Source organism: Euprymna scolopes, chromosome 7 (genome assembly GCF_053919585.1).
Source record: "Euprymna scolopes isolate OS-2025 chromosome 7, ASM5391958v1, whole genome shotgun sequence".
Taxonomy (NCBI): Eukaryota; Metazoa; Mollusca; class Cephalopoda; order Sepiida; family Sepiolidae; genus Euprymna; species Euprymna scolopes.
Window position 1 is genome coordinate 37,248,789 of NC_136488.1, and position 27,495 is coordinate 37,276,283.

The window sequence follows — 27,495 nt, forward strand, 5'->3', positions numbered from 1 at the left end:
ACCAGTTGGTGGCTTTGCGTTCAGGAATTCAAAGGTTCACATATTAAGTTCCAAATGTGATCGTCTTGCTTCTAGACGATTGAAACCCATGTCTGTCGATCTCAAACTCCCTCTGAGTTTCTCACTAGCTAACTAACTAACTAACTAACTCTCACTTCCTATATTGAGAAATCCATGCATGTCCAGCCTCGTGAGCAAAATTCACGTGCCATCACATGCGCGAGTCGCACGTTTCCCGAACATTCTGATTTTCCAATAACCTATTTTTTCTTTATTTTCACAAAGGAATTCAACCTACATATCTAATTTATTTAACCCATATTTTATTATCCACATTCTTTCTAACAATTGAATAGTTTATTTATTATTTATTTCATCAGAATTAACAATTTACTGGACATTCCATTTAAACCTATTGTTCTTTAAAACATATCCCAGGTTCGATTTCTGCTTCCTCTCATTTTATTTTCATTTTAAATAATCTCTCTATTTTTATACTTACATGAAAAGGGGACAGCCCTTATCATGTAACATGATGTGATGAACTTCCAAGGCTGAGATTGAATGCCATATGGTTGCAGTGGTTCATGTTACTCGGTATAGGTAGCCCTGGATCTTCAATAGCATTTGCTGTAGTCAGAGTGATGCTGAATGCAATAGTTTAGCCCATATTGTGACCAGTGGCTTATGGTCCATGATGATGATGGAGAAACAAAAATAGAAACGACTCAGTGCTCTTTCCATTTCATAAAAGACATCACACATTTTTAATCTAACGACTATGGCTTGTTTGTAAAAGGAACAAACACATTTTTTCTACCATTTACTTATAATAGCCATTGCTAAGATAGACCTGAAGAAGGTCAGAGACTACATCGACTGAAACACTATGAGAATATATGAGAATAACACCAAAGATGAGACTAGCAGACTGAACAATCAAAATAATATAAATTATCAATCCTCATCTCAAAAATTCAGAAGCATTAAATTAAAATTAGATATTGAAATTGGATAACAAAATATTACAACCAACTTTTATTTGCTTCGTCTTAACCATTTTCCCGTTTCAATTTTTTAAACCAATAGCTTCGTGAGCAATCATCTTACATTTTTCCAGGAAAAACTGTGTCAACCAATTAAAAAAAAAAAATGTTTTTTCCTGTTTCATACGAAATGCTAATTTTATTTGGTGCTTGTTAAGATATAGTCGACAAATCGCTTCTTTTTTTTTTTTTTAATATATCGTTTTAGGCAAAAACAATATTACGTACTTAATCGCCATGTCGGAGATAGTAATATATCCAAAAATTACGAAAATTCATTAAGTAGAATAACTGCTATTGTGTTTTTAGTAGAAAATGTCTATATCGCTAGACAACAAATATTGCAACCATGACACAAATAATCTAAAATATTCCTTTCGGAGTTATGTCCCCTGCATATAACCTCCTACTGCCTACCTTTATAAAGTCTAAGAAAAATTCGATTTTATTCAATTTTCCGGAAAAATTACTTTTAACTATAAACAACTTTCTACTCGATGATTTTTCGTAAATTTTGGATATATTACTATTTTCGGCATGACAAGTAAGTACGTAATATTGTTTTTGCTCAAAACGATATATTAAAAAAGAAAATCGATTTGTCGACTGTATCTTAGGCACCTTTTATTTTAAGGTCAATACAGTCAGCATGCCATAATCTTAAAAAATACAATTTTTCCAATAAAATTCTACGGACCGTGAAATTACGAGATTACTATATATATATATATATATATATATATATATATATATATATATATATATATATATATATATATATACAATTGAAAATGGATAACGTCATAAGGACCACCCACCCACAATTTAATTTAAAATATTTCGTTTCAGTGTGTTCTGTGTTCCAACATCCAATTTTATAACTCTACTAATTATAAAAATGAGGCAAAATAATCCACGTCATCGAATTACGTGGAATAAAAATATGTAAAAATAAACAATAAAATAAATAAATGCTGTAATTTATGTGTTGAAAAGAAAAATGGTTAGATAAAATAACTTTGTTGTCACATGGAAATCATTTCTAATTAAGTAAAACAAATAGAAATTGGTATCAAAGAAAAAAAAAGTGTCTGTGAAAGTTGCGAAGAAAATAGCGTACGTAACTCTGTGCGGAATTTTTTGATTGGTCGGCCAAAGTCACGTGATTGAGTTGCTTTTTATTACTTTTACTTTAAAAAGAAAAGAAAAAAATAATAACAATAATAGTAAAGCCTGAGCACTTGCTTCCCCTTTCTCAACAAGTTCTCTCTCTCTTCAACACCTGTGTTTTTGGTTACCATCGGACTGTCAGTCTCTCAATTCATACCTCATGATGCACGTAAGTGTAATTCCTTTCATTTTATGCATACTTTGCGAAAAAAAAATAAAATAATAAAAAATAAATAAATAAATCCGAAAAGAAAACAACACACACGAGATTTTTGTGTAAAATTTTTTAGTCTCAATTTTTAAATGCCAAGATTTAAAAAGAAAGCTTAATTTCCTAGCATTCCGATTGTCAGTTTTAGTTTCATAGATAAAAATCTTAAACTCGAAGTATTTTTGCGGACGTATACGCCGCCCACTGTCCGTCTAAATATTGTTTTACTATTACTGCTTTAAAATATTTTACAGTGTTCGAATAGTACCAACATTTTATATTTAGAATCTTATAACATTTTGAAAAGATTAGTTCATTTTTAGCATGGGGGGGGTAACCATATTTGAAGTTTAGCCCCCCCCTCCCCACTCACCCATACACACTTTATTTTGTCCGGTTTGTGAATTTGGCCGAGGAGGGAGTACGGGCAACTTCCAGATCGAGCTGAAACTACTCTAAAAATTGAACAATTAAAAAAAAAAAAACAATAAAAAAACTTCTGACCCCCACGCACTAAAAGAGATCGATATTACATACGTTCGATGAAATTTTTAATTCCAGTTTTCGTTCTAGATTTTTGTTACTTTTTCGTCGTTGTAATAGACACCAAGAAAGTCTCTTTGATTATAATCTATCGTGTGTTGGGCCAATTACTGCAAGTTATTGCTTGAGGATTTCAAAAATTAAAATTTCTTCACTGGAGACTACTTAAAAAGTTTAACTATACTTATGTATTTTTGGTACCGCACTGAAATAACGTTATTTCGAAAGCCGTTCTTAACATGGAAGGGGAGGGTGTTTTATAACTATTCTGTGCTTCCATCTAACAATTTAATAATAATATTGTGAAACTTGAATTTAACCTGAAAAAAAAAACTATTTAAAGATAGCGCGGTACCAAAAATACACCAGTTTCTTGCGTGAATTGAAAAAAATCGTTTTCTTTTTGTTTTTCGTATAACACTTGGAAGTGAGCTTTCGTATTTAATTTACTCGTTTGGCGACTTTTCTAGTAATTACTTAAAAATAATAATAATAATAATAATAATAGCGCCGAGAAAATGTGGGTGTGGTCAGTAATTTTTTTTTTCTTTTTTATGGTTCATAAAATTATTCATTCCGTTACTTAGTCTATGACTCAAAAATAATACAAGATCTACTTTATCCTGAGATTTAAATATTAAGTCTACACACACACACACACACACACACACGTTTATATATAAATATTGTCTCCCCTGTGGCTTTGCCAGGCCACTAATGACAAGGATAGATCTATAAAAAAAAAAAAAAAAAAAAAAACCTGACGTCAGATCTTACAAAGTGCTCTATATTCTATTTGATAGATCTGTATTAAGTAATGAAATTTAAAATATTCTTAACTCTAACAATTTACTGCAGTATCCCTGTTCTCGCTTATCACCAAACGTGTATATACATATATATTCTCTAGTATACTAGGTGTGTACTTGTATATTTAAGACAACCAATTTGACAATTAGTGAACTACTTGGTCAGCTGCCAGTGAAAATTTCTCAAGATATTTTTATGGTTGTGAGTAACTATTGATTTGTCTGTTTGATCGCAGTGCGTTTTATTTGCCTCCGCACAGAAACTCTGCAGTTTTTAGTCCGAACTGCGTCATAAGATTCTACCGACTGGCGATTATTCCAGCTCCTCCCTTACACTACGGTAAAAAAAAAAAAAAAAAAAAAAAAAAAAAAGGCGTCCTTTTCCGTCGAATTTGACCTTTAAATCCATGTTAGCCCCCCCCCCCCCCGACTCCACTTTAGTCTAAGCGTGTTTGTTTGGTTTGAAATAATACTAGAAGTGAATATTCACTTAGTCAAGTACTAAATATTTGAAAAAAAAAAAAAAAAAAAATTATTCTATAATGTATCGGAAATAGACGACGCAGTTTAGGATCTGAAAGCCGAGAAAAAAATGTAAAAGGCAGATCCCACTAAGCTAAGTTAGGAGCTAAATTGTTTTGGATCCTAAAAAAAAAATGTAAAGATGGATTTTGAAGTCATAACCTGTTTCGGCCATTTCCGGGTTTGACTCTGAATTCTCCTTCTATACTCTTTACTACCCCCCCCCGTAAAATACTGGAACCCGTTCCTTACAATTACCTTTTAATTTCTTTAGAAATATTTACGAGGTAATCATATAGTATTTTTTGTTTTACTTGCGTTATAAAATAATTCTAACTTCTGTCATTTCTGTCTCGTAAAATATACGAACTTGTCTGCTTAATTGAGAGAGAACTGAAATCTTGTCTTTGAATATTAAGAGAAATTTCTTTTATATATTATAATTATATCTTTTGATAAATCTATAGTGTTTGCGGAACCGAATATAAAATCTGTATATTACAGCACCCTGGACTTATGGTTAATGGGTGGGTTAACTTTTCCTTTTTACGCGTTTGCTTGTTACATTGTAGTTCACGCCCGATTTCATGGTGGCTCTATACTTCGACCAATATCTCTCTTATATATATATATATATATGTATATATATATATATATATATATATATAAATTACAATAAGTTTACCAAGGTAATCAAAATGGTAAACTTAAAATATATTATAAATTTTAAAGAGTTAATATTTACAAGTAAAATAAACTCAGCCAGATGTAAAAGCTCAATAAAACCGAAAAGGAAATAGAGCTTATAAGGTTAAAAAAAAAGGGTGAGGTAAGGGGAACAGGAGGCAAAAGAAAAATGATAAAAAGATTTCACATGAATGGACAGTCCGGTGAAGGATAAAAATCCAAAACGGTCGAATTTAAAATTTCAATCCAATGGGTGAATTCCAAATAGTCCAAAATAATCCAAAAGGCAGAGTTCCTTGGAAAAAGCGCAAATAGAATGAATTCCAAATCATTAAAAGAAAAGTACTGGAGAGAATTTTTTTCTTTTGCCTCCTGTTCCCCTTACCTCACCCTTTTTTTTTTTAACCAAGTAAGATCTGTGACTTACTTGTAGTTTCATTAAATACTTTTATATGCAAAATCCGATCCTGCATTTTGCTAATTCCTGCCCTCTGATGAGAAGGAGAGTATTTCTTCGAAACTCCGCGGATTAAGGACTATCCACTTATCTTGTGTTTCCTTTTTTAAAATTAAATATGTTTTTAACTCTTTTTCAAGATGTCTTTTAACATGTTTTATTAATCATTTGTTCATATATATATATATGGGTGTGGGCATGTATGCTTCCATGTACATTGTGTATATATTTGTATGTGCGTATGTGGTTGTGTATATATTGATATATTTTTATATATACATGTGTATTATATATGTGTGCGTTTATGCGTGTGTATTGACATGTGTATTCACTCTTAGCTGCCTAAAACAATTCATTGTCGAATGTACGTTTAGACTTACCGTGGCCACTGCGAGCGTTCGAGAATGAACCCTTGCCAAACGCATGTGATACGCACCTAACCCTTTCTCTCTCTCCCTCCTATCAATTCATATACTCCAATGTATAGCTAAGCAATCTTAATAAAAAACACCCAAATCTTAAACCCCAAAATTGAAATTCCTCCCTTTTATCTCTCCCCCTCCCTATATCACTATATCTTCACCCACTTCTAGCTGAATTTACTAACCCCCCACACACTACAATCTAATGCATTTTAGACTTCAAAACTTAATTATTGTTGATCTTCGCCCCCCCCCTTATTTTCTCCCCCCCTTATTTTCTCTTCCCCCCCCCTTTTGTTTTCTCCTCTCACGTATTTCTTTTAAAATCGTTCTTCCAAATAATAGCCATTTCTATACGGTCTGACGAGCTGATGGATCGTAAATATGTTCAGGCAACCGAAACGTGTAACTGAACAGATAAAACGATAATTAAATATATATTTATCGTTTTATCTGTTCAGTTACATGTTTCGGTTGCCTGGACATATTTACTGAATATATATAATTTATTCCACACAATGCGAGCAGTGAAATTTTCCTCTATTCTTTCTATTTGGGGGCACATTAGAATAGACCCCCAATCCTCTTATGTGGAGTAATAGGGAAGATACTTTCTTTGGAGAAAGTTTCTTGTAGCTTCACAGCAAATTTTATCTTGATCAAATATGCGTGTATTAAAAAAAATGCTGCCTAAACCGATCTTTTTTTATAGGTATAAATTTTTGTAAGTTCACTGCAAAACATGTAGATTATTACGTTTCGGCCTTCTGATTATTTATCGAATTTTTGAACCGCTACAGAACTTTTAATCCAAATCTTTTTGGAGAAACGATATGCTGTTATCTCGTTTCCCAGGCGTTGTTGCATTCTCTCGACGTTCGATCGCTTTTCTACCTTTTTGTTCCGAATTAAACACATAAATTCACAATAACCTACATTAACGACCGTCCTAGATGTCTTAACCAAGGTGTCTTTGAAATATACGAATAAGGTTGTGATGTAATTTTGGGGTCGTTATCAAAATTCGTCTTTGGGTAACAATTGAACAAGAACACTTGCAAAAAGAAGCAAATAATTTAGACCTAAACATGTAATTAAATCCTGACGACACTACCATTTATGGTACCACATCTAAGACAGTAAACGACCAAGTTCTCTCCAATTCTCTCTCTTCTGATCTTTAGCACGTAGTACAATGGGGAAAGGAGTGGCTGGTTACTTTTAATCCATCTAAAACCAAGCTTCTCTCTTTACATCATCAACATTCTAATCCACATTTGGCATCAATTGAAATGAATGGCTCTCGTCTTGAGGAGGCCTCAAGTTTTGACAAGCTTCTGGGCTTGACCATTACTCCTGATCTTAAATGGAACACATATATCAAGTCTGTTGCCAAGGCCGCTGGAAAAATGGTGGGATCTTTCTATCGATCCAGTAGATATCTCACTGCTGATGCTATTCTCTATCTATATAAGAGCCAGGTACGTCCAAGGATGGAATACTGTTGCCACATCTGGGCAGGAGCTGCTAGAAAGGACTTGTCCTGCCTTGATAGAGTTCAAAATAGACTTCGTAGCCTCGTAGGAGATGTCCTTTTCTCCTCCTTGCAACCTCTATCTCACAGAGATGTTGCGAGTTTGTCTCTGATGTATCGTTATTTTCATCGAAAGTGTTAAACTGAGCTTCAATCTATGGTCCCCCCTCGCCAAACTTTCACAAGAAACCCTCGTCTAGCTGTAAACACTATCAATAATTTCCCCCACTCTTTATCTGTGCCTAAACCTAAACGTAGATTCCATGAACAAAGCTTCTTTCTTAGAACTGCACGCCTGTGGAATTGTCTTCCGTTTTCCTGCTTTCCGGCTGACTACAATATGGTTGTGTTCAAGTCTAAAGTAAATAAGTTCTTGATGAGCCGTTCCATATAAGTTATTAAATTTACCAAATTTTCATTACTAATGATTACTATATTGACCAATTTCTACTGTACACTCTTTAACCCTTAGGCTTGAGTGGCCTCTGGGCCTTGATAATGTGGTGATGCCTTTGTAAAAAAAAGAAAAAAAAAAAGTTTTATTAAGAAATAAAAGCAGTTGCTTTCGCTTTCCAAAATACGATTAAATTTTAACCAAAGTAACGATTTGAACAAGTAAAAACAAAATGAGTACATAAGGGAATTCGAACTTGACCCATTCAGGTTGTCAGTTCATATTAACCACTTAGCGACCGTCATATCCCTGCTATTGTCGCTACTAACGCTGAAAGAGTATTTCCATAGCAATACTCATAAAAATACGTTATTTAATTCGAGGCCTGTTCGATGTCTTTGTCCAACTAGATCTAGTACGACTCTGTAACAGTTTGGCTGTCCATGGCGTGGACAAAGAATTATCGGCGAAAACTAAAACGGGAATTATTATTGCTTTTCTAGCAAAATAGGTTTGGCTTGAATAAAGCTGAAAAAAAAAGCGACTTGCAAAAGCATCGTCTGAAGACCTTCTTCAAATGTTTCGGTTTGTTTCTTTTAAAATAAAACCTGCAAGGTAAAAGTTCTTGAATTTTCTTGCTTCAAATCGATAATCACTAAAAAAAATCGAAAATGAAACGAGCATCAATCGTGTGAAAACGTAATGTTCAACAATTACTAATGTTTTTAATTTGCGATTTTTTTTTCAAATTAAAAACTTGAACAGCCTTTTTAATTGAACTAAAAAGCAAGATAAGTTATTTACTACCTACATGGATAGTTTTTGTTCTCCATTTATTTTTTATTGAACTAAAAACACTTTAAAATAAATTAGCATACAAAACAATATTGAGATAAGTAGAAAAAGTAACTTATCTTCTTTAGTAACATTTGTTATATATTCAGCCGTTTTTGTCCTGTTGCATGTTCGATAGCGACCGTGTTTTAATATTCAAAAATGCTAGGACGGCTTCTAACGCCAATTTTACTCTTTTCAAACGTTCACCCTGTGTTAACACGTAATCGAACTCAACCAATCGGCATATAGGATTTCTTCATGTAACAGATTTCGTTTATACTAAAACCTTCTACACAAGTTTGACTTTGTCAAACAATTCTCGTTAGTCACACGTGATCGATTGTCTTCAATTGAAACGATAAGTACTAATGGTGTTACTTCTATATTAAAGAGAAATAGATCGAAACATAACGATCAGTTTTTGCTTACAACGTATTAGAATTTATGTCAAAGTTACAAAAAAAAAAAAAAAAAAATAGAAACCTTGTAAACAAAGTCACAACCAAAATTGACATTCAGAATTATTTTTTTTTTTTTAATGTTATTTGATATGCTGTGTCCTAATTAAGACTTATTTTAAAACAATCCGATGTTCATTCTATTTGAGATCTGTTCACCTCTTTGAATGTAAATTACTTTATGCAATATTTAATTCATGGCTCTACAATGGGAAACTACCATTATCCTGAGAACCGATAATGGAACAAACCTTTCATTATCAGGATTTCTAAATAAGCATACAAGACTTTACGGTGCTAGTGCACTTCCGCACTATTTTTTTCAAATCGTATTTCCAAGTTTAAAGTTTTTTTATTTTTTAAATTTTTTTTATTCAATTGTAAGGTTAAAGTATAGAATAGTTACAAAACACCCTCCCCCTCATGTTAAGAATGGTTATTTCAGCACGGATCAATAAGTGCACTAGTACCGACTTTACAAAATATGAACATTGCAGGAACTTGTACTGCTACTACAAGGAATTTCCTGTGTACCTAAAACAAAACAGAATATTCATGAAGTTTCTTTTCAATAACTTCCAACTTCCTATTTTTTTATTTTTTTTTATATTTTTTAACACATTGTCATTGGACTATTTTCCTACAGTCTTCAAGTCCAACATCAACAAATACTTGTAAAAATAGTCGCTAAAAATCAAATTTTGTCCTTCATTCGTTTTCTAACCATATAGTATCTTTACTTCTAACCTCTGTAGGAGGCTACAGTCGGGCGAATTTTTGAAGTTCAGCATACTTTAAGTGCATGCTGCCTTACAAAAAAGCCATTCGACATCTTTGTGCTAATCATCTTTCGTTCTTGTTAGCTCCTTACATCGAGTGGCTTCACACCTTTCTCTGGAGCGATTTCTTTAAAAATATGCATGAGTATCCCTATCAGCATTCTCCAGTAAAAGCGCCTCAGACAATTAATGATAAATCAACACCTCGAATAGAGAAGGTAAAGCCTTGATGGTTTCTGACATTAAGTGGAAGCTTGTTAAAAGAAAAAAAAATCTAACAAATCACTAGCAATACATTAAAGTGACGCTTTTCTAAAAAGCCACTAAACAATGATCATACTTTTCACACGATCTTGCCAATTGCTAGCGTTGAAATTCCTCCATTTCTGCAATTCCTAATTTCTCCTTTTAACTTATTTGAGAATACAGCAGTTCCTTTAGGAGTTCTTCAGATTCTATTTTTTTTCCAAGTATTACCCATGAGATTCTCGCCTATTAGGACATCTGCTATAGATGGTAGGCCTGCACGTATTTCCTTATTGGTAACCTTGTTCTATCATTCATACCCCCCCCCCCCAAATGAGGTGTCCTGCAGAAATCTGTTTAGTACAGTATATTTTCCAGGTTTTCAGTCGATAGCAAAGTGATCCAAGCACTTTACAGGAGTGCCAAGTATAAGGTTAAAAAAAACTTATGCAGATGTTTTTCTCCTCTTTTGGGAGGAGGGATCACCACTTATCAAGGGCCAGAGGCCACTCTAGGATAAGAGATAAATGTTAAGACACATGATTAGTAATGGCGGAATTTGAGTAAGGCTAGATCATTTAATAGGCAGGAACTTATTCACATTAGATCTAGTCCGTCGGGAAGCAGCCACACAATATTGTTCCACAGACGGACAGTTCTAGGAAAGAAACTCTGCTCATTAAATTTTCGTTTAGTTTTACGTACAGTGAAGGAAGTTAGCTGTTGTAGCTAGATGGATATTTGTTGCAAATGTTTTACAGGAAGAGACTAAAGATAGGTGCTTGACTGAGCTCCAATCATAAAAGTATTGATAGAGTAGAGCCTCGGTGTCTCTTCTGAGAAAGAAGTAATAGGCAAAAAGGTTTTCACTAAATTTCGAAAAGGTTTGTACCCTGTGAAGGCGGGAAAGGATACTCTTAGGAGCTCCACCCCAGAAGAGGCAACAGTACTCATCTTAGGACCTATTTGACTACTGCATTGGGAGTGAGATACTTTCTGGAGCAGTAAAAAAAAATTTTTATCTACATAATCATTTTAAACCAATCCCAATTTTACATACCACACAAATAGTTAAAACATTCCGGTTCAACTAATTTAAACAGGATTTAGTTTCATACGATTGTGAAAACTGATATTTGACTTGAGTTTGGCTGCATTTGATTTTGCCAGTGAATCTCGCTTAATACTTTCACCGCTTCTCCCCCACTCCCCTTTCAATATAAAATGTACAATTAAAGATTAATACTTCACTTTAATCCAATTTAATAGACTAGATATGTGTATGTCTATTGGGAGAAGCCGGTTCAACTTGTCTACAGTAAATGTCGCACCAGGCCAAGCAAATTACAAGTGAAATTGAGAACCCACCACAAGTTGGAAATTCCTAAGTAAATTATTGCCACATTTATAGGTTTTAATTTTTTTTCATAATCATTTTAATATAGCCTAATTGTACCTGTGAAAAATTTAATTAAAATATTTTCCAAAATGAGTTTCCTTTAAAATCGCGTATCTTCAAAGATGTTTTGAAAATATGCCCCCCTCCCTTTCACTTATATGGAATTATATTCAGTCTCGAGTTAATGTTAACTTCACTGATTCTTAAAAAGAATTCATTTTTTAATATCCTAAAAATAGAGCAATTCATTCATAGTTATTTCAAAGATGCAGAGCATGACGGTAGGTAGACATACTGCTCTAGTCTGTTTATTAATAGACAGATAGGAAACTCACCTGAGCACAAGTTCATGGTAACTAGGGCATCATTTAATAATTGAAAAGTTCAGAACTCTAAATATTTTAATGCAATTTTTTTTAACTGAGGAAAATTGAATGGAAAATAAGTTACACAACTGAATTTTGGTAAAAAAATTATTTTTTTAGGCTTTCTTCCTTACAGTACTTTTAGGTGATTGATAATTTGTATTTGGATACTATTCTCATTATTTTTAAGTTTCGGCCGATGTAACCTCCGACCTTCTTATGGTGCATGTTTTTAGAACTTTACCCATTCCATTATTTAGTTTAATTTAGTCTTCTGTATTAGGTTTGTCAAAAAAATTTTCATGCAAAAATTTGTATTTATTTTTTATTTTTACTTCATTCATATTCGTGTGATCTGCATAGGCCGAATGTGTTAGTCCCATTGTACGAGTTTTTCAAAAGAATCTTATTTTCATACCAAATTATAGTATTTATAGACATAGGTATTAAGCTCTGACCTACTTCTCCATTAAGGTTGTTTGTCCCTCTCTTCTCCCAGCATGCAGTAGTTTTAAAAGCAACTTTGATGCCTTTCTTTTTAGTTATATCATCCTTCTGCTATCCCATTTGATATTTCCTTTCCACCACCGGAAGACTTAGCACAAGGCTAAGGTGTGGGAGGAGTGGGGGGGGAGGGTAGAAAAGCCAGCACATCAAAAGGTTGGTACACTCTGGCTCCTCAAAAATAGCCTGAACATCCTTATCTGTATTCCCTGGTCGGGGCACCTCAGCTAATTGGAAATGGACTAAATAAAACCTGATTCGACTTGGGTATAACCCTTACTGACTTGAATGCATCATTCAATATTGCCATGGATGACTAAGTCCGGCAAACCCTGGTAGATAGTAATCCTCTGATATGACTGGGTTGAGTTGGTGACAGTGATTATCTAATGATAGAACTGTGTACCATGCGAATAATCAATTGTTTAATGCTGTAACCTTTTCTCTTATATTTAGATCAGTATTTGGAATGTGATGTAAGTAGCATAAAGTTTACTTGGGATTTTTGTAACATTTTTAGAAACATTTTATTGTGATTCGAAATAGTTTGTAGCTCATTGACTTGGAGAACACCAATTGACTCATGGAAATTGGATGATTCTTTTTCTCAGAGCAGAAAGGTGTCTGAGAAAATGAATTTATATCTTTCAGAAAATCTGTGCTTCTGCTTAATAGACAATTTTGGTTATCCACAATTGTCTAGAGATAATTTCCTAAATATCTGCATCCTTGACTCCGTAACTCTAATCCTACCTAATCTTATCATCTACTTATAAAAAAACAAATCTTTGAATCTTTATCCCCTCTCCCCGATCAAATTCTTTCTTCCATTTGCTTTTCCATGAACATCCGATAATGAGAAACTCTTGAATAAAAATTGATTTTTAAATTGGAACCAGGGATCGGGGGGGGGGGTATTTATCTACAAAAAATGCTTTTGTTTTGGAAAAGGTATTCAAACACTTGTTGCATTGTGGGGGCTACATATAGATGCAGTGACTGTATATACGTTTGTATATGTGTTCGCCATCTATATGACGTGTGTGTATATACGTATGTTCGTCTGTGATTGTCTAGCGTTGTGATCGTCTAATTTAAAGTTCGTTGTGTGTGTATGTACATTTAAATACAGTTTATGACGGAACAAGAATATACATAAATACCTTTTTATAACACAAAGAACGAATAACACTTATCTGGGGTTGTAACATTGGGCCAAATTGGGAACACCTTGTCTATTCTTGATCTCGTTTGATGGAAAGCTGCAAGCGAAACTCTTCCCAAGAAAGTGACAGACCTCGGGTTTTATTTTCAACAACTTTTATTTCTGATGTTCCCAATTTTGAAAGCTGCCACTGGTCGTAAACTAACGCATTCTGATCCCATCTACTGAGGGCCATCACCGTCTGACTAATCTCTCTCTCTCTATCTCTCCGTTTGCTCCCTCTCGTTTCCGATCTCTAACTTCAAATCCTCGTATCTTTTCACTAAACTCTGAAGTCCACGTCCCTTTATAATGACCTCTACGTAAGAGTCAACAGACTCTAGAGGTCAATCTATTTTAAATTGTTTACGTTCTTCACCTCTTAACATAATCTTCTCTGTAAATATTAGGTTTGTGCAAAAATGTTGTTTTTATCAGATATATATATACGTCGAAAAACATTATTTTTTGCACCAACCTAATATTTATTTTGCTAGAATAATATACTATTTTTACAAATATTACAATGATCATAATAATCGACTATTTGTTTCCGGTTGACCAACAACATAACACATTGTTTTGAATAACCACATGCCTACTTTAAAATCTTCATCTTTTGTACTTTTCATATAGGATGTCTTCAGCCTGAAGATCATCAGTGTCCATGGAGTAAAAAAAAAAAAAAAATCTTGCTTTTAACAATATCGTGCGAGTTAATTTTGGATTTTATTTTTTTAACTTATTTTTTAATGTGAAAATAGTGTTATCTCCCCTTACTATTTGATGGCAATTGTGGCCTTACATTGATGTTTACATGTCTTCTAATGTGATTTTTTTTTAAAGTTTAATCGAAATTAAAATGTTAACCAATTTTATTTTAAGAGAATATGAAATTTAAAATGTCTTTGTCAAGTATGCTAATTATTTCAGGCCAAGCTAGTAGAAATTGGACAATATTTTGGACAATTGTTTCATTCCTATGAAAGTCCAAGTTCATTAATCTTATTGTTCATCTTAAGTCTTGATATGACTTTCGGTAATTCTTGTATTTGACTAAATATAAACTTTTATGATCTTATGCCTAATATGAATTTTGTCTAAATAAGTGGAATCTAATTTCTGTTTGTGTGCATTATATATTTTCAATTTAGGTATACAACATTATTTGTCACTACAATAATTTTGCTGTTTCAATCTAAAAAAACAGGCCTCTACCGCCTGATGAAATCTAAGATTGAAATAGTCAATTTATTGTAGCGACAAATGAAAATGTTGCTTACCTAAATTGAATAAAATAATATTCTATTTTTATTGAGCACTATCAACTGTGTGTGTGTGGAAAACAAAAACAAAAAAAACTACTGTATGTGGATGACTATAATGCTCTCAATATTGGGTTGAGCATATTGGGAAGTGATATACAAACTGCCATTAGCGTATTAAGCAACGCTCTTTGTGTAAATGTCAAAGTAGCCATATAGCACAATGTCATTTGGGCAGTCCAGTCTCTATCCTGGCTTGAAGCAGTTTCCTGCCTAGCCGCACTGATGAGCTGTGAAACTAATGTATGTGGATGATATATATTAGTAATTAGCTCCTGATTACTGACAGTTTAATGAGGTGGTACTCAATTACTTGTCTGCTTGAAAAGGGATGGGGGTAGAGGTTTTTTGTAAATTTACAATTATAACTGAATCCAAACTTGAGAATGAAGTCCACTTAGAGGTAAATTGACTGTAAAGGACAATTTTTCACCCAAAATATCCAGCTTTTATTCATAATATAAAAGTACACATGCAAATAGAATTTTTAAAATGAAAACGATTATTGAAAATAGAAACGGATATTTAATGATGTTCTTTTACAAAACATGCAAATTAGCTACCAATATGACTTTGTATGCATATGGTAAGTGTATTAGAAACAATTTTCCTTCTACTGTTGAAATCGACATTTTCATCTTGTTAAAGCAGGAAATGGCACAACTTAATAACTATAGAAGATTTAACAATGTCCCAAAGAAACGGTACACATTACTCTTAGTCAACATCTCTTTGGGCTTTCCCAGAGGCCATCTCTCTGGCGAGCTGAGCATGTGACAGTTTATAAAAAGGTTAAATGCATGGTAGCACTTTCTCCCGCCTTTTCCAACTCTGAATACTGACCACACCCTTCTCTTTAGGGGCGCAACAGAATTCACCTGAGCCTTTGGCCTGGGGATGGACTAAGACAAGGAGAGAAAGAATCAATCATGGCTTCCGCCTGACTCTAACTGCAATACGCATGAACTTTTTTCTCTTCCTGTAATGGAGTGGTTACATGTCAACACTTGGGACCCACACATATGCACACAATTGCAAGGAAACAGGCAAAAGAATTTGACTTTTTAAATTTCAGTTGAAACGACATTTATAGTTACTTCCAGAATAACTGTCTTTTCAAGTCTTCTCATACTCCAATGTTTTTAACAAAATCTGTCGAACATGTGATACTCTTTGTCCAGCCATGTTTACAATATGCCTTTCCCTACCTCTCTTGAGCCAGATGTGTAACACCTATTTCTGTCTCTCTTGGGTCTTTGGTCACGTTTTTCTTTTTTATAATCTTTATTTCCTTCTTCCTTGCTGTGACGTCACCTCGCACGACTTGATCATTTGCATACTTTGTTGCTGCCATACACGTGTCTTCGCTGTTGCATTCCAACAGAGCTGTCTAACCTTACTCTCCATCCATACACATGAACTCATTACACTAATCCTCGCCTTTTTTACATTCTTGCAAAGATATTTTTTGAAATGTTAGAATGGACACTTGTCATCACTTATTCTACAGATACGTGAATTCAATTTGCACATTTCAAACAGAAGACTAATCGAACAAACAATAAGTTTTTGCATTTTCACCGCCAACAAGGCACATTGCCACTTTGTTGTAGGGGGCTACTATCAGGGACATATTTGTCCCTCAGTCCTCATTTTTTAATGAGTGATTTTTTCTGACAAAGGGAGAAGAAAAAGCTGTTTTCTAGGTTGGCAGTATTTTGTGCGAACAGTTGGCAGAGTTGGTCGAAATTTTCTGTTTCTATGTCGATCCTTGTAGCCATGTCACTAGTAAGGGTGCTGGAGGTAAACGTTTTGTCTGGGCTGACGTTATCCGCCTGATAGTCAGGGACCCGAACCTTGGATTAACCACTAAGGAGGCTGTCCTATCAGCAGGTGCAAAGTACTGGAGCTGCTGTATTGCCATTTGGTGAATGGAATCTGGACCATGCAGTAGCTTCTGGTGGGGCCTCTCGATGCCATACTAGTGGGTAATTGTTACGGCTTTACCTTATCATGTGCTACAAAAAAAAAAAAAAAAATTCTTCGTTTCTTTTTCTCTCTTAGTTTCCCCTCTCTGTCCTGCTCTAAGTAAATCTGACGACCTAGTCCACAAATTCCAAAATTTCATCATGACAAGTTTCAAGAAAAAATACACGATTAAACCCGGTTCTCCAACTTCCAACGTAGACCCCTACTACCATGTCTCCTTCTCCAACATCAGGGGTCTTCGTTCTAACCTTCCAGAGGTTGAAACCCAATTACAGGAGACTAAACCAGACCTTTTATTTTTAAGTGAAACTGGCATTGGACAGGCTATTTCCCTAGATGAGTTTGCAATTTCAGGATACTCTAACTTAACTTCTAAATCTGACCCCCAAGATCGCCATGGGCATGGAATATGTGCCTATATTAAAGATAGCTTTCCATGTGGGAGGGACATCTCCAGGGAAGATCCTAACTTACCCTATATGTGCTTCCGGGTTGCTTTAGCTCACACTACTGCATTTATATTTACTCTCTATCGCCCCCACAACAGCGGAGTTACTATCTTTCAAAGCATATCTGAGAAAATTGACCAAGTCCTTTCTACTTATCCTTCAGCTAACATTCACGTATGTGGAGACTTCAATGTTCACAACGTCGAATGGTTGACCCACTCAAACAAGACCGATGATGAGGGGAGGTTCTGTCATGATTTCTCCATTGCCTATGACCTCACTCAGATTGTTCAGGAACCTACCCGTGTGCCCGATAATGACGGCCAGTATGCGAGCCTACTAGACCTTTTTCTCACAACTTGCCCTGAACTATGTTCAGTTTCTGTTCTGTCACCTCTTGGGTCTTCCGACCACTCTGTTGTATCAATTAAGATAAAAATGAAATGTAATAAGTCCCCAGACGTACTTCTTCATCGTACAGTATATCGATACACTAAGGCTGACTGGGATAGCTTCCGTACATTTATATCTGATCTACCTCTGCATTCCATGTTTAAAAAGGATGTGTCCTCTATAGTATTAGACCTGACTGAATGGTTAATTGTAGGTATTGACCATTTCATACCCTCTAAAAAGTTTCAGCAAAAACCTAACAGCCAGCCATGGTTCTCTCCAGAATGTGCTGCTGCCATTGCGCACAGAAATCACTTTTTCCACTGCTTCAAACGTAATAGATGTATGGAAACTAAAGCCGTTTTCAGGACTGCCAGCAACCATTGTAAGAAAGTAATAAGGAACGCAAGAGAGTTGTATGCTCAATCTGTTAAGTCCAAAGTAGCTGAGCAGCGGCTTGGTTCCCACCAGTTTTGGCAAATAGCAAACAGCTTCCTGAACAGAAGCGTGTGCTCCATCCCAACTATTATCAATGGACCTGAGGTAATCTCGTCAGCATCAGACAAAGCCAAACTCTTTGTCAAGAACTTTGCAGCTAATTCTACCCTTTGTGACCAAGACCGCCAACCCCCAATATTTCCTCCTGTATCAGAAAACACGCTATGTGATATACGTATATCTGTACGTGATGTTGTGAAGCTAATCAAAAACCTTGATTCGAGTAAAGCAACTGGCCCTGACGGTATTCCAATTATAGTACTCAAAAAACTTCAACCTGAACTAGCGCCCATACTTACAAAACTGTTTAAACGTTGTCTTAAGGAGAATAGTTTCCCATCTCCCTGGAAAATCTCATCAGTATGCCCTGTATTTAAGAATTCAGGTGATCGCTCATCCCCCTCTCAGTACAGGCCAATAAGTCTCCTGTGCGCCATGAGTAAGTTGCTAGAATCTGTGTTAAATACAGAAGTAATCAACCATCTCAACAAAAATAACCTTAGTGACGCTCAATACGGTTTCCGTTCTGCTAGATCTACAGCATATGTGCTTACAGTTATATCGCATAGGATTAGCAAATCTCTCGACGGTGGCAATCTTTCTAGGGCAATTGCTCTTGACATATCTAAAGCCTTTGATAGGGTATGGCATAAAGGTTTACTTCATAAGATCGCTAGCTATGGTATAGCTGGAAAAGTCTTCTCAATTATTAAATCATTTCTTTCTGATAGGTTCATAAGAGTAGTAGTTGAGGGGCAAAAATCAGAAGCTCACAGTATTAATGCCGGTGTCCCTCAGGGATCCATCCTGGGCCCAACTCTTTTCCTGATCTACATTAATGATCTTCCAAATCATATCCTTACATCATTTGTAGACATTTATGCTGACGACACTACCATTTATGGTACCACATCTAAGACGGTAAACGACCAAGTTCTCTCCAATTCTCTCTCCTCTGATCTTGAGCACGTAGTACAATGGGGAAAGGAGTGGCTGGTTACTTTTAATGCATCTAAAACCAAGCTTCTCTCTTTACATCAACATTCTAATCCACATTTGTCATCAATTGAAATGAATGGCTCTCGTCTTCAGGAGGCCTCAAGTTTTGACAAGCTTCTGGGCTTGACCATTACTCCTGATCTTAAATGGAACACGTATATCAAATCTGTTGCCAAGGCCGCTGGAAAAATGGTGGGATCTTTCTATCGATCCGGTAGATATCTCACTGCTGATGCTATTCTCTATCTATATAAGAGCCAGGTACGTCCAAGGATGGAATACTGTTGCCACATCTGGGCAGGAGCTGCTAGAAAGGACTTGTCCTGCCTTGATAGAGTTCAAAATAGACTTTGTAGCCTCGTAGATGTCCTTTTCTCCTCCTTGCAACCTCTATCTCACAGAAGAGATGTTGCGAGTTTGTCTCTGATGTATCGTTATTTTCATGGAAAGTGTTCAACTGAGCTTCTATCTATGGTCCCCCCTCGCCAAACTTTCACAAGAAACACTCGTCTAGCTGTAAACACTATCAATAATTTCCCCCACTCTTTATCTGTGCCTAAACCTAAACGTAGATTCCATGAACAAAGCTTCTTTCTTAGAACTGCACGCCTGTGGAATTGTCTTCCGTTTTCCTGCTTTCCGGCTGACTACAATATGGTTGTGTTCAAGTCTAAAGTTAATAAGTTCTTAATGAGCCGTTCCATATAAGTTATTAAATTTACCAAATTTTCATTACTAATGATTACTATATTGACCAATTTCTACTGTACACTCTTTAACCCTTATCCTTGAGTGGCCTCTGGGCCTTGATAATGTGGTGATGCCTATGTAAAAAAAAAAAAAAAAGCATCAGGGGTACTGTGTAGGAAGTTGGGCAGCGAAATGTTGGTTCACGTTACACTTGAACTTCTGCATGTCAGTACAGTCGGAAGCAGAGACCCGGAAGGGAATTCCAAAGTCAAGCTGTTCTGGGGAAGAAACTACTGGAGTAAAAGGCTCTTGCATCTAGGATCTCTACTGTGAAGGGGTGGGCTTGTCGAGTTTGTCAGGAGTATTTACGTCGAGGGGGCACAAGCGCTTGCAGTTCGTCAGAGCATTCGCCATTAAAGTACTTGTAGAACATGCAGAGGGATGCAACATTTCGTCAATGTTACAGACGTTGAAGTTTAGCTGACAGTTCAGGACCTATCAGATTGGCGACCCTCTTTTGAACCTTGTCTAGGAGCGAGAGACTAGTGGCAGATGCACCAGCCCAAATATGACAACAATACTCCATACATGGGCGAATGGTGCAGGATACTTTCAGGCATTAATAGCTTTCTAGCATGGTAGAGAGAACCCACCTTCTTTGTAGCGGTCCTGGCAATGTTCTCAATGTAATTGTTCTAACTCGTGTTTCCTGTGGCTGAGGAGTTTAAAAGATGTACTTTCAGATAAAGTCATTGGCCATTGCTGACAGTAGGGAAGTTTCTTGTAATTATTTAAGGTGACCATCCAGTTTTGTCCCCCATTCGACTATGGATTGGAGGTCTTCCTCTAGTGTTTCTGATTTTCTTGATAAGACCCTCATGCCATATCCTGTCAAAAGCCTTAGATATATCTAGAGCTACTGCTCTACCTTCCCCCACTTGTCCAGTGAATGGTATATACGTTCTGAGATTACAGTTAGGGTGTCTGTTGTGGAACGGGCTTGCCTAAATCCATATTGTTGGTCAGTCAGAAGTTTCGTATCATCTGTAAGGTGATGGACTAGAGCTTGGTTAATTATGGTCTTAAATATTTTGGCGAAAAGTGGGAGGAGGCTAATGGGGCAATAATTTACTGGGTCAGTTCTTTCGCCAGAATTCTTGAAAACTGGCACTACAGAAGCAATTTTCCAGCAGGCAAGAAAGCAAGATTCATTAAGGCATTTGTTGTAAAGTTTGGAGAGAACTGGAGCTACTTCGGCAGAGCATTTTTTAATATCACAGCCAGGATGAGATCAGGTCCACATGCTTTTGCAGTTTCAAGCTTTGATAGCATGCACCCGAGCAGGGGTGATTTTCAGATTGTCTAGTGTGACGTCTGTCTGCAAAGGAAAGTCAGGGAGGGGGTGGTTAGCAGTGTGGAGTTGGAGGCAAACCGTCTGACAAGCATTTTAGCCTTCTCAGTTGCAGATTGTTGGATAGTGGGGGAATTGTTGATTGCCCATTATTTACTGCGAGTATGCATCAAAAACAAATGAAATTCGTATTGCTGTTAGTTGTTTATTGAAATCTCACACAATGCTATTTATTTTTGGCCTGGGAATACTTCCCATACTCTTAAATGTTTCCATAGGAATGCTGCCCTGCATTAAAATATCTGGAAAGAACATGCTCAACTCGCCCAGTTATATAAGGCCACTATTCTCCTGTTTCATTTAATTGAAACCATTTTAAATGTAAATATTTACACATTCCTTTACGTTATTTGAGATTCGTTTTATACATTCTATGCTGTACCCAGAATAAAATATTGAATGACCTTATGCCAGATTAACCTGCTTTAAATCTTTTTAAAGAAAGTTATGAAGAAAAATATTTTCTAAAGCAGGAAATATTAATAGATTTATCCTGAAAAAATTAAGATCAATAAAACTGCCTTTACCCTTAAAATCATGCAAGTCATTGGTGTGCCTTGTTTATGAAAATACATTTTAGAAGTCTTACATTTTCATTATTGTACATGGTCATGAATTTCATTTCGGTTAAGTTTATGCTATATTGAATTATTAAGGGTTATTTAGAACTTGCTCTGACCTAACTCCTTCCATTAGATAGCTGATTGTGTTGTACGTTCATCGAATCCTACATGATTGTTTTTATTTCGGTAACTGAAGAGAGAATTCCACAGGAACCTCCTTACTGTTTGCTTTGACCAATCACAGCTATTTTAGGAGCCCTCCACCCCAACCTATTTACAAAGATTTTATTTGTTTTCAAAGTTTGATTGAAATAGTCGACGTTGAGTGATTTTTAAATTATGACAATGTTGTTTTAATTGGTTAACTATACTTAGTCTGGGTATGTAGCGATAACTGTATCAATTATGTAAATATTTTGACTTCTCAACTCGGATTTATTAGATTCTAATACTCGCATAATATATAGACCTAATTTGAACTGTTAATTTGTCTTCAAGGAAAAGAGTTTTTTCAAAGCTTACATATTCAGTATTTTTAACCATCAACTTTTTGAGTAATGGAGTTCCAATTTCTCCTAAAGGAGTTGATCCACCAAAGATTAGTTATCTCAAATTATTTTAGATGTCGCCTAATTTAATAAGTGTCTACAGTGTAAAATTTTTTTTTTTTTTTTTTTTTTTTTTGAAAATAGCCCTTTTGCATGCCAACATAAAAGTGATCAAGAATCTATAAATGTCGGGGGGGGGGGGGGCTACCATGACCCAATTGATTTTTAACATCAGTAATGTTTATCTAATCTCAGGCTAGAGTGTATTAACAGTATTGAAGTCACGTTCTGTTAACTTTCCGTTGGTTCACTTTACTCATGATCCATTATGACATGTGTGCTTGCCTTTTAGGCTATTTAAATTTGAACATGAAATTTCTGGCAAAACATCCATTACTTATGCAGGCTATCATGAAGTTATCTTAGACAATATACTAAAACAGACCTTTTTATATATATATATATATATATATATATATATATATATATATAATGTGTGTGTGTGTGTGTTGTACCTATCAACATTTTTATGAAAAAAAAACAAAACAAAAACACATTAATTAATAAAAAAAAAAATAAGATGCTTAGTAATGAAGTCCAGAGATAATACCCCTCATTTGGAAATTATAACTGAACATTTTGCCTGTTTTGGTCACTTATATGCTCCAAAGCTGCTTGCCAGTATTGCATCAAATTTAGTATGAAGCATCCTTGAGATGTCTGATGCAATAAAAGGGTAAAAATTTTAATGTTGACATTTCTGCTAATGCTACAAACCTTCATTGTTTTATTTGACAATATTTTGTCTCCTGTGTTCATTTTTCCGAGATCTGTTATTTACATGATTTAGACTAACGAAATTGTTATATTCTAAATCCAACATTTTAGTCATATTTTTCAGATTTCAAATCATGTCATGATCGCTTACCTACCATTTATTTTTTATAACTTAATTCTTTAATCTGCAGCACTGTTTCTCTTTGATTTTTTTTTTTTTTTTTTTTGTTAGATTTTTCAGTTTTGTTTTTCAATCTCTATGTAAGAAATTGAACTTTATAAAATTTATAAAGCTGTTGATTCAAGAGTTTAAACAATTACGGTACAAGTTTGGGATTTATTTATTTTTTCTTCAACGAACTATGAAAAATTCCTAAAATATACTACATATTTATTAGGGTTAGGACTATTAATCAGAATCGAAACTTTGGATGTATTGGAATTGTATCTGAAAAATTTGTCTTTTTTTTGGATGCCTAAAACGATTATTTTATTTCTTTGTTTTTGTTTAAAACAATTTTTTATTCATCTTATTAATGATGAAATAACTTAATTTCACTGGTTTTAGTTGAAGTATGGATCATATGTCCTACTCATCAATAAATAACACTAGGCAACAATTTTTTACTTTGTGAGTGGTGTCTAGATTTCTACAAATGACTTAAGGTATTTTTGCACTGCTGAATCAGGAAATAGCGTCTGTTTCTCTCCATCAGGTCAGGTTTGTGTACTAAGTTGATTTGAAAAAATCAGACCGTGTGACAAAATTAATTACATTTTTGTGGCATTATCAGCTCATTTTTGTCAGTACACATCATCCTAAGTAAGGTTTTTAAGAAAAAATGTTTGTCCAACAAAATATATTGATTACCTGATGTTTACATCGATTACTGTAAACTGAATCGTGGACATTATAGGTAAGTAAACGCAAATTGTATGTTGCATCACCATTGTTCAAACTTGAGGACTTAAACTTCCATTTCTTCTAACTCCTGGAATGCTTAGCGGCAGGGAGGTTTCTCTTCAGAGTCCAACAGTAGTCTGCCATCATGACTGCATCGCAGCGACTGATATCTGGTCTCCATTTCTTTCATATCCTGATGGAATCTCTCCCACTACTCGTCACTCATTGAAACCAGGTTCTCAGGAAACTGATCCATATGTGAAAATAGGTAGTGCATCTTGGTACTCATGTTGACAAGTTTTGCAGAATTTCTGGCCTCATTGTTACCAATAAAGTTTTCCACTTCCAGAACAAATGCCTTCGACGCTTCCAGTTCCACTTCGTTCATTGAGTTTTTGAACTCTGGATCTCTAATGAGCTGACGAATCTGAGGACCGGCAAAGATGCCAGCTTTCAACTTCTCCCTGGAGAAGCCTGGTACAAGTAAGTGAAGCAGTCACCATACTTGTCGAGAGCCTTGGTAAACTGCTTGATCAAGCTGAGCTTAATGTGCAACGGTGGGAAGAGTATTCTCACTGTCCACCAAGGAGTCATTGATGATGTTCCTTTCTTTGCAAGGCACCAGTTTCTCCAGCACAGGTCAGTTCTTCGTGTAATGCTGAGCACGGCCCTTACTATCCCACATGCACAGAAAACATGGATACTTGGTGAAGCCAGACTGTTGTCCCAACAAAAAGTTCACCATCATTAGGTCAACACTAAACTACTTATGATCATAACCAATTTTGTCCAGCACATACTTCACTGCTTCATACTTCTCTTTCAGTGTAATCTAGTGAGCGATGGGTACAGAGGCAAACGTGTTGCCGTTGTGTAACAGAACACATTTCAGCGATTGCTTGCTGCTGTCAGTGAACACTCTCCAATCTTTGGGTTCATACTGTGGCACCCAAGATTGAGCAGATACTGTGCAATATCTGCACAGTACACAGTTCTTTTCTTCAGAGAAAAAAAAACGGTATTCTTTTATGCTTGCTGTGGAAGGTGATGCTAGCACTATCAGATTTTTTTTTTTCTTCAATCTGAATGCCAACAGTTCAGAGTTCTTTGTCAAGCTGAGGTCACGAACTAGATCATTCAACTCCTTGGGAAAATGAATGTGGAGCATCATCTTAAGAAACCTTCATCACTAATGTCCAGAAGTTCTGAGAATAGGCACTGGAATTTCATCACAATGAACTATAGGATGACGTGCTGATTGAAGAACAGGATACTTGAGGCTGCCTCAGTTCTTTCTGGTGGTCCCAGTCAAATCAACAGCACAGAAGTAGCAGTCAGTGACAGTTTGTCAGCTCCCTCCAAACCATGGGAATTCCAAAGTTCAGACTCCTCTTGCCATTGGTCCACCCACACAGTCTTGGTGCATGCCTTGCACACCATGTGTAGCGCCCAAACTTTATCATGGTTACCAAGTCAATACCAAAATAAGCATAGTAAGCACGCCTTATGAAACTTGTAACGGGTTTCCTATTAGGAGCAATGGATAAGTTTCCACATATGTAGCAGAACACGTCGATCTTTTTTCTGCATGATCTTCTGGACAAAGCCATCTCCTTCGTCTACAAAACAAAAATAGGTACACAGAAGATTAGAATATACACAAAAAGCAAAAGTATCAATGAACACATTGCCATGATGATACAGGATTGCCATATTTCACATGCAAAAAAAAAAAAAAAAAAAAAAAAGATTAAAGACGGAAGATCAAACATTTTTTAAAAGTTAACAAAGTCCATAGGTAAAAAAAAAGTATTCCACACGGCATTTTACCCCCCCCCCCCACTTCTAAAATGCTCCACACATGCATACATGTGAACAAAAACGTAAAAAACATGTGTCCATATATCGAAAACTTGACAAAGCAAAATAAATGTGATTTTTGGATTCGGCACGTCAGATTCACTCTAAATCAGCTGAAAAAAACGCAGACAACAAATTTGTTGACCAGTGTTTTAAACTTCCAGTAAAACAAACTATAGATCACACCCATAAATGTATTTTTACATTTATGAGAAGATATGGGCATATTACACGGGTTGTCTTTAGTGAGACAAACCCCCTCCAAAAAAAAAAAAAAAGTTCCAGATTTAGAAATTTAAACTTGCTGCACTGGTGCCACCTTGACATAAATATTCCTGAGCAACCTGTCAATCAGCAAAAATATTAACCCTTCACTGTAAAAATCTCCAGATTCCAGAAAGCTTTCTCCTTTGCCCTTGAATTGCTATCCTCTATAATTTCCTCCATGCCCCTGACTGTACCAACCTGCAGAAATTTAAATGTAATGTGAACAAATAACTACCCACTTATGATGCCTCTATACCACAGTAGCCGTTTACCTCTGAAATGTTATTTGTCTAGGGCAGATAAGATAATGAAATTTCTGGATCCAAATAAAAGGTTCAGTACCTGTATCATTTAAAAAAAATTTCCCTAACCTGACAGAATCTCCATGTGATCTGACCTTTTCATCGGTTGTTGTTTAACAAACCTCACTTCTAGTTCGGTGAAAAGGGTGGGTACTACCTATGTACAAAACCTAGAACATTGGCTTGTTTTAAAGTTAATTTAGTAAAGTTTCCTCCTTGGCACCAATAGAAATATTTTAGTCAAATTGATCATTTTTATTTCTAGTCATGAAGCTGTGATTGGTGCAATGGATACCTGCATAAACTATCAAAACGGATATGTAGTATTCAATTTCTATCAGATCTACTATTCAGTTATACACTGTTATTAAAAAGTGCCAATCCATAATTCTTCCTTCTCTTCAAACAGAAGTATAACAACTGTTATTCAATGAACGGTATACTATCAATTATTTGCAATAAGTGTTATGTTTTTAATATTACATGTTTTAATATGCTATAAAACAAAACTAAGTTATCTTTTCGAATGATGATGGCAAAAGGTTTTGAGCTCAGCATGCAAAGTTCAAATTCTATCAAAAGTAGTCAAAACTAGGAGTTTAGTTTGAAAAAGTAATGAATCACCTCCAACCTACTATTGAAGTAGAATGTCCCTTCTCCCAAGTACAGACATGGAGTCGTTTTTACTTGCTAAAAGTATTTTTATTTTACTGTAAGAAAATGCTTGTTGGCATTGAGTTTTAATTATCTTTCACTGCTGTGTCTTTCTGAAAGTTTTAATGTGTAAATAATCTGTAGACTGTTATTTTAAGGACGTAAAAATCCTTGAAAGTATGTTGGAGCTGCTTTTTAAAAATATTTAAAATAAAAGGCAAAGTGCTTTAAAAGAATGTACTACCAAATTACATTTAATGTAGCAGAAAATTAAATTCT

General features: G+C 35.3%; 1 protein-coding gene across 2 annotated transcripts in view; it reads left to right on the top strand.

Annotated features, from left to right (window-relative positions):
- Nucleotides 1-1,946: 1,946 nt before the first annotated feature.
- LOC145279683 (annexin A13-like) overlaps nt 1,947-27,495 on the top strand; it is an 80,597-nt gene continuing 55,048 nt past the window's right edge. Inside the window, exon 1 of one of the 2 annotated variants that reach the window (XM_080130957.1) lies at nt 1,947-2,385. In XM_080130957.1, coding sequence (XP_079987083.1) covers nt 2,377-2,385 — 9 coding nt within the window. In that variant the 5' untranslated portion in view covers nt 1,947-2,376. The remainder of the gene's footprint in view (nt 2,386-27,495) is intronic. The other variant, XM_080130956.1, reaches the window with a different exon arrangement.